The sequence below is a fragment of the Oncorhynchus clarkii genome, chromosome 19 (genome assembly GCF_045791955.1).
Source record: "Oncorhynchus clarkii lewisi isolate Uvic-CL-2024 chromosome 19, UVic_Ocla_1.0, whole genome shotgun sequence".
Classification (NCBI taxonomy): domain Eukaryota; kingdom Metazoa; phylum Chordata; class Actinopteri; order Salmoniformes; family Salmonidae; genus Oncorhynchus; species Oncorhynchus clarkii.
In genome coordinates this window covers 3,726,575-3,735,586 of record NC_092165.1, presented here as the reverse complement: position 1 = coordinate 3,735,586, position 9,012 = coordinate 3,726,575, and the positions used below count along the sequence as shown (strand labels likewise).

The 9,012-nt window shown below is 43.2% G+C and overlaps 1 protein-coding gene across 1 annotated transcript; it reads left to right on the top strand.

The window, feature by feature from the left end:
• Window positions 1–397: 397 nt before the first annotated feature.
• Window positions 398–7,712, top strand: LOC139374595 (protein NLRC3-like; the record flags this gene model as incomplete). Its single annotated transcript, XM_071115612.1, has 8 exons — window positions 398–558; window positions 796–962; window positions 1,123–2,923; window positions 5,619–5,792; window positions 5,872–6,045; window positions 6,304–6,477; window positions 6,978–7,024; window positions 7,153–7,712. Coding segments are annotated over 8 exons (3,258 nt in total), but the record flags the coding sequence as incomplete, so codon positions are not given.
• Window positions 7,713–9,012: the final 1,300 nt, after the last annotated feature.

Genomic DNA, 9,012 nt, shown 5'->3' with positions numbered 1-9,012 from the left:
ACCATGTTCAATGTTAGCTAGCTAACATTGGGCTCTAACTAGAACAGCAAATGGCTCTGGGAAACGAATAATAACATCAGCTAGGGAGCCAGCCAGCAAACATTAGCTAGCTAGCTAGCTAACATTAGCTAGGTAGACTAGCTGTTGTTATGGAGTCAGGGGATCCAACCAGATAGACTAGCTGTTGTTATGGGGTCAGGGGATCCAACCAGGTAGACTAGCTGTTGTTATGGAGTCAGCGAGTGGGGATCCAAATCAAATTAATAATTTTGGACTGTGTATGTTTAAATGTATCTGAACTCTGACCACAGACAGTAAACGTGTGGTAATTGTTAATGGTTCTTCAATGTTCTGTTATTTCTTATTGTAGCTGAGTGAGCTGTGACTTACTTCTAAAATGAGTCTCTCTGGGGAGAGAGAGGAGGAGACCACTGCCTCTAAAATGAGTCTCTCTGGGGAGAGAGAGGAGGGGACCACTGCCACTGAAATGAGTCTCTCTGGGGAGAGAGAGGAGGGGACCACTGCCACCAAAATGACTCAAGACACCAGTTCTAAGAGGTAAGAGATTAATTGCAAAATAAATAATCAAATTAATGAAAACTTTTCCCAAATTGTATAAACTGTGGGCCTATATCATTCATTTAAAAGGCCAAAAATGGATTTACCAATTGCAGACTGTAGTTTTATAAAGAAACATCAGGACTTCTAGAAGTTCCACTATACAGTTGTTAAAATGAAGTAGATGAGGTATTGATGTGATATTGATGAGGTGATCTGTCTCCCTGTTTTGATCAGTGTCCAGAAGCCCAGAGCAGTGTCACCTACAACCAGCCTGCTATCAATGAAGAGTGATCAGCCACCTGCTTTCAGCCAGGAACCATTACCAGATGACAATAAGGAAGTGGAGAGTTTGGACAGGGAGGATGCATTAAAGATAACACACAACCTTCTGGACAGAAGATGTAAGTCTGTGTTTCATACAATACAAAGTAGGGTTCACACACACACACACACACACACACACACAAACAAACAAACAAACAAACAAACAAACAAACAAACAAACAAACAAACAAACAAACAAACAAACAAGCTTATGATTATCTCATTGTTTTCCTACAGGTCAAACTCTGCTGACAGTCCAACAAGACATTAAGGCTAAACTGAAACACAAGTATCAACACATATCTGAAGGAATTGGACACCATGGAAACCAAAGTTTGTTCAAGGACATCTACACAGAGCTCTACATCACAGAGGGTGGAAGTGGAGGGCTCAATAATGAACATGAGGTTAGACAGATGGAGATGGCATCCAAGAAACAAACCACACAAGAGACACCAATCAAATGCAACGACATCTTCAAGCCTTTACCTGGACAAGACAAACCTATCAGAACTGTGCTGACCAAAGGAATCGCAGGCATTGGAAAAACAGTCTCTGTGCAGAAGGTCATCCTTGACTGGGCAGAGGGAAAAGCAAATCAGGACGTTCATTTCATGTTTCCTCTTCCTTTCCGTGATCTGAACCTGAAAAAGGACCAATACAGTCTGAATCAACTTCTTTCCCACTACTTCCCAGAGCTGAAAGAGATTGACAGCATTGAAGATGTGGAAACCAAAACTGATTTCATTTTGGATGGTCTGGATGAGTGTCGACTTCCTCTAGACTTCAAAAACAATGAGAAGTGCTCTGATGTCACGAAGCCAACCTCAGTGGACGTGCTACTGACAAACCTCATAGAGGGGAATCTGCTTCCCTCTGCTCTCCTCTGGATAACCACACGACCTGCAGCAGCCAATCAGATCCCTCCTGAGTGTATTGACCAGGTGACAGAGGTACGAGGGTTCAATGATCCACAGAAGGAGGAGTACTTCAGGAAGAAAATCACAGATCAGAATCTGGCCAATGAAATCATCAAACACATAACGACATCAAGGAGCCTCCAGATCATGTGCCACATCCCGGTCTTCTGTTGGATATCAGCCACTGTCCTTGAGACGATGCTGAAAGTGGCAGAGAAGAATGAAGTCCCCAAAACTCTGACCCAGATGTGCTCACACTTCACGCTCATCCAAATCATTGTGAAGAACAGGAAGTACAACAAAGCCACAGAGACGAACCCAAAGGAACTGTCTCAGTCAGACAAAGAGATGATCCTGAAACTGGCAAAGCTGGCTTTCCAACATCTGCAGAAGGGCAACCTGATCTTCTATGAGGAGGACCTGAGAGAGTGTGGCCTTGATGTCACAGAGGCATCAGAGTACTCAGCATTGTGTACAGAGATCTTTAAAGAAGAATCTGGGCTGTACCAAGAGAAGATCTACAGCTTTGTGCATCTGAGCATTCAGGAGTTTCTAGCAGCAGTGCATGCTTTAGAATCATGTCTGGACAAGAAGGAAAATGTTTTCTCCCCCACTAGTGATGATGAAAAGAAGGAGTCAATCAAATTGTCTGACTTACACAGGAGAGCAGTGGACCAGGCCTTGAAGAGTGAGAATGGACACCTGGACCTGTTCCTCCGCTTCTTTCTGGGTCTCTCGCTGGAGTCCAATCAGAATCTGTTACGAGGCCTTCTGACACAGACAGGAAGTACAACACAGAGCCATAAGAAAACAGTTAAGAGAATAGTCAGGTACCTTTCAGACAAGATCAAGTACGAATCCTCACCAGAAAGGATCATCAACTTGTTCCACTGTCTGAATGAACTTGGTGCCAACTCTCTAGTTGAAGACATGCAGACCTCCCTGCGATCAGGAACTCTTTCAGAAACAATACTAAAACCTGACCAATGTTCAGCCCTGGCCTACCTGTTACTGATGTCAGAGGAGGTGCTGGAGGAGTTTGACCTGAAGATGTACAACACATCAGAGAAAGGTTATCAGAGGTTGCTGCCAGTCGTGAAAACCTGCAAGAGAGCACTGTAAGTTCTGTTATTGAGTTGATGTTTACAGTATCATTATAATGAAGGTGTTGTACACTGCTCAAAAAAATAAAGGGAACACTAAAATAACACATCCTAGATCTGAATGAATGAAATATTCTTATTAAACTCTTTTTTCTTTACATAGTTGAAAAATCGCACAAAAATTATCAAAGGAAATCAAATTTATCAACCCATAGAGGTCTGGATTTGGAGTTACACTCAAAATTAAAGTGGAAAACCACACTACAGGCTGATCCAACTTTGATGTAATGTCCTTAAAACTTCTTGACCATACTTGAGACGCAGACGTCTCAAGTATGCCCCTGGAAATGCAAATGCGCTACGCTAAATGCTAAATGTACTCGTTACAACTCAATCTTTGATCAAAATTCACAAGCAGGGTATTGAATTAAAGCTACACTCGTTGTGAACCTAGCCAGCAAGTCAGATTTTAAAAATGCTTTTCGGCGAAAGCATCAGAAGCTATTATCTGATAGCATGCACCCCCCAAAATGCCAGCTCGACACGTAAACAACAGATTTTGCGATAGCCGGCGCTACCCAAAACGCAGAAATAAAATATAAAACATTCATTACCTTAGACGAGCTTCTTTCTTGGCACTCCTATATGCCCCATAAACATCACTATTGGGTCTTTTTTTCGTTTAAATCGGTCCATATATACCCAAAATAGCTTTGTATGGAAGTTGTGTCATTCAGAAAAAATCATCGTTTTTAAACGCTGCGTAATTTTTTAAAATTAAAAAAGTCGACGATAAACTTTCACAAAACACTTCGAAATCCCTTTGTAATCCAATTTTAGGTATTAGTAAACGTTTATAATCTATCAAAATGATTACAGTTAACATGATTAATAGGTCTTCACTTCAAAAACAATGCCATCTGATATCTCCCTCAACTGCATCCGGGTGAAGACTGGGAAAATGGAGTTCAGATAGAAGGATTTTCCAACAATTAATTCAATTGAAAATTAGGACAATGGCGCCATCGTGCGGAATTTGTATGAATTGCAGGCAGATTGCCATTAAATTCTGTTCTCTTTTAACAACTGGTGGAAGTGACTTATGGAAATTATTTTTTGCTTTCAGAGAGCAGTTTTTCTTGCGTTTTTCAATGAAACACACGATCTGTTATAGTCACAGCCATGATTTAACCAGTTTTATAAACTTCAGAGTGTTTTCTATCCACACATACTAATCATATGCATATACTATATTCCTGGCATGAGTAGCAGGACGCTGAAAAGTTGCGCGATTTTTAACAGAATTTTCGAAAAAGGAAGGGGTAGAAGTAAGAGGTTAAAACAAGTCAAAATGAGGCTCAGTAGTGTGTGTGGCCTCCACGTGCCTGTATGACCCCCCTACAATGCCTGGGCATGCTCCTTATGAGGTGGCGGATGGTCTCCTGAGGGATCTTCTCCCAGACCTGGACTAAAGCATCCGCCAACTCCTGGACAGTCTGTGGTGCAACGTGGCGTTGGTGGATGGAGCGAGACATGATGTCCCAGATGTGCTCAATTGGATTCAGGTCTGGGGAACGGGCATGCCAGTCCATAGCATCAATGCCATTCCTCTTGCAGGAACTGATGACACACTCCAGCCACATGAGGTCTAGCATTATCTTGCATGAGGAGGAACCCAGGGCCAACCGCACCAGCATATGGTCTCACAAGGGGTCTGAGGATCTCATCTCGGTAACTAATGGCAGTCAGGCTACCTCTGGCGAGCACATGGAGGGCTGTGCGGCCACCCAAAGAAATGCCACCCCACACCATGACTGACCCACCGCCAAACCGGTCATGCTGGAGGATGTTGCAGGCAGCAGAACGTTCTCCACGGCATCTCCAGACTCTGTCACATCTGTCATGTGCTCAGTGTGAACCTGCTTTCATCTGTGGAGAGCACAGGGCGCCAGTGGCGAATTTGCCAATCTTGGTGTTCTCTGGCAAAGGCCAAACGTCCTGCATGGTGTTGGGCTGTAAGCACAACCCCCACCAGTGGACGTCGGGACCTCATACCACCCTCATGGAGTCTGTTTCTGACCGTTTGAGCAGACACATGCACATTTGTGGCCTGCTGGAGGTCATTTTGCAGGGCTCTGGCAGTGCTCCTCCTGCTCCTCCTTGCACAAAGGCGGAGGTAGCGGTCCTGCTGCTGGGTTGTTGCCCTCCTACGGCCTCCTCCACATCTCCTGATGTACTGGCCTGTCTCCTGGTTGCGCCTCCATGCTCTGGACACTACGCTGACAGACACATTAAACCTTCTTGCCACAGCTCGCATTGATGTGCCATCCTGGATGAGCTGCACTATCTGAGCCACTTGTGTGGGTTGTAGACTCCGTCTCATGCTACCACTAGAGTGAAAGCACCACCAGCATTCAAAAGTGACCAAAACATCAGCCAAGAAGCATAGGAACTGAGAAGTGGTCTGTGATCACCACCTGCAGAACCACTCCTTTATTGGGGGTGTCTTGCTAATTGCCTATAATTTCCACCTGTTGTCTATTCCATTTGCACAACAGCATGTGACATTTATTGTCAATCAGTGTTGCTTTCTAAGTGGACAGTTTGATTTCACAGAAGTGTGATTGACTTGGAGTTACATTGTGTTGTTTAAGTGTTCCCTTTATTTTTTTGAGCAGTGTATATCTAACAGACTATATCCTCTCTTCAGACTAGCTGGCTGTAAACTCACATATGAATCCTGTGAGACTCTGACCTCAGCTCTACAGACACCAAACTCCCCCCTGAGAGAACTGGACCTCAGCTACAATGACCTGAGAGGCAGAGGGGTGGAGCTGCTCTGTGTTGGACTAACCAGTCCACTCTGCAACATACAGACACTAGTGTGAGTTAAATATCTTCAGTATGAGTTATTATGTGGATGTTTTAAACATGTGTTAATCATGTGCTCTTCTGCCCTCTAGTCTAGGTCAGTGTGGTCTGACAGAGGGTTGCTGTTCAGATCTGGCCTCAGTCCTGAGTTCACCCAACTCACAACTGAAACAACTGGAGCTGAGAGACAATGACCTGCAGGACTCAGGAGTTACACTGCTGTCTGCTGGACTGGAGGATCCAGACTGTAAACTACACACACTGGGGTAAGTACAGCTGTTTCAGTCAGGTTGGTACTGAGCTGAGTTACACTGTTGTCTGCTGGACTGGAGGATCCAGACTGTAAACTACACACACTGTGGTAAGTACAGCAGTTTCAATCAGGTCGGAACTGAGCTTAGTAATTAAAATACTCTGAAAATCTGTTTCATGTCAATGTTTGTGTCATGGACAAATGTATTGGTGTCCTACAAGATGATTGACACCAGCACATCAACCTAGACAGCTTTTGTGTCTCTCTGTAGGCTGTCTGGCTGTCTGGTCACAGAGGAGGGCTGTGCTGCACTGTCTTCAGCTCTGAGGTCAAACCCCTCCCACCTGAAAGAGCTGGACCTGAGCTACAATCACCCAGGAGACTCTGCCGGGGGACTGCTTTCAGCTGCTCTGGTGGATCCCACATATAAACTGATGAAGCTGAAGTAAGTCAGAATAGATGTCCTAATAGTGTGAGCAGTGGTTGTGTCATATGTAGTGTAGTAGGGTCAGTAACATGAGGGCATGATAGTAGAATTAAGGGGAAGTTTACTCAGCAGGCTGAGCACTCCAACAAAGCATACATCATCACCACATGAATACTCTTCTTCTGCATCTCTGATATCCTGTTGGAATTGTACTCTGTTCTGTATGCAGTAGGTAGGATACTATACCTGTATGTCTCTAGTAATGAATTGTACTCCGTTCTGTATGCAGTAGGTAGGATAGAATACCTGTATGTCTCTAGTAATGAATTGTACTCCGTTCTGTACGCAGTAGGTAGGATAGAATACCTGTATGTCTCTAGTAATGAATTGTACTCCGTTCTGTATGCAGTAGGTAGGATAGTAATGAACTGGGATAGTGCACCAGAACACAACAATGTGGTTTAAATGTTGACTGCTTTATTAGGTCTTTGTCAGTCAATAACCTGTTTCTCCTACAGTGTGGATCATGGTGGAGAGTGCAGGCTGAAATCAGGGCTGAGGAAATGTAAGTCTCTTCAAACCTAATTAACTGCATATTCAGTACTATAGTAACTAATCAATACTTGTTCTGTACCCACAAAACAACATTTTATATCAAGATGTTGTTTCATTAAACTCTCCTTTTGTCTACAGATGCCTGTCATCTCACCCTGGACCCAAATACAGCAAACCCAAACCTGATACTGTCTGAGGGGAACAGGAAGGTGACATGTGTGGAAGAGAGGCAGCATTATGAAGACCATCCAGACAGATTTGACTATCTTTACCAAGTTCTCTGCAGAGAAGGCTTATCTGGAGGTCGTTATTACTGGGAGGTGGAGAGGGATGGTAGCATGGCTGACATTGGTGTGGTGTACAAAGGAATGGAGAGAAAGGGATGGGAGGATGCCAGTTGGATTGGAGGCAATAGGGAGTCCAGATGTTTACTCTGCTCTCACAGTGGTTATCGCTTTTACCATGATGGAGTCAACAGAATCATCCCTGGTCCTGTTTCTAACAGAGTCGGAGTGTATCTGGACTGGCCAGCTGGTACTTTGTCCTTCTATAGTGTGTCCTCCTCTGGTACACTGACACACCTTTACACAGAACACACCACATTCACTGAACCCCTCTATCCTGGGTTTGGGATTTCCTTCTTCTCAGTGACCTCAGTGACCCTGTGTCAGATAGATTACCAACACACTCAAAGGTGAGTGTTTTAATGTGTTCTGTTGGACCTACAGACAGTTAGATTAGTAGTATTGGTGTGTTTTAATGTGTTGTGTTGGACCTACAGACAGTTAGATTAGTAGTAGTGGTGTGTTTTAATGTGTTCTGTTGGACCTACAGACAGTTAGATTAGTAGTAGTGGTGTGTTGTAATGTGTTCTCTTGGACCTACAGACAGGTAGATTAGTAGTACTGGTGTGTTTTAACCTCTAGTGACTCCCGCGTGCGGGAGCGTAATCATCATCTGACACTAATTAGCATAACGCAACGGACATAAATATTCCTAGAAAATCTTCCTATTCATAAAAATCACAAGTGAAATATATTGAGACACAGCTTAGCCTTTTGTTAATCACCCTGTCATCTCAGATTTTCAAAATATTCTTTACAGTCAAAGCTAGACAAGCATTTGTGTAAGTTTATCGATAGCCTAGCATAGCATTTTGTCCAGCTAGCAGCAGGTAACTTGGTCACGGAGATCAGAAAAGCAATCAAATTAAATTGTTTACCTTTGATGAGCTTCGGATGTTTTCACTCACGAGACTCCCAGTTAGATAGCCAATGTTCCTTTTTTCCAAAAATATTATTTTTGTAGGCGAAATAGCTCCATTTGCTCTTCACATTTGGCTGAGAAATCGCCCGGAAATTGCAGTCACGAAAACTCCGAAAAATATTCCAAATTAGCTCCATAATATTGACAGAAATATGGAAAACGTTGTTTATAATCAATCCTCAAGGTGTTTTTCAAATATCTATTCGATAATATATCCACTGGGACAATTGGTTTTTCAGTAGGACCGATTGGAATAATGGCTACCTCTGTATTTTACGCGAGAATCACTCTGGGAGCCATCAGGTGACCAGTTGCGCAATGTAGCTTCTTACGGGTATTCTTCAACATAAATCCGTAAAACTGTGTCACAATGCTGTAGACACCTTGGGGAATACGGAGAAAAAGTTATCTGGTTGATAGACAATTCACTGCTCAATAGGGACGCATTGGAACGCAGAGCTTTCAAAAAATGAGTCACTTCCGGATTGGATTTTTCTCAGGCTTTCCCTGCAATATCAGTTCTGTTATACTCACAGACAATATTTTTACAGTTTTGGAAACTTTAGAGTGTTTTCTATCCTAAGCTGTCAATTATATGCATATTCTAGCATCTTGTCCTGACAAAATATCCCGTTTAATACGGGAACGTTATTTTTCCAAAAATGAAAATATGCCCCCTAGTCACAAAAGGTTTTAATGTGTTATTTAAGAGTCAGCCTCACTCTAACCACT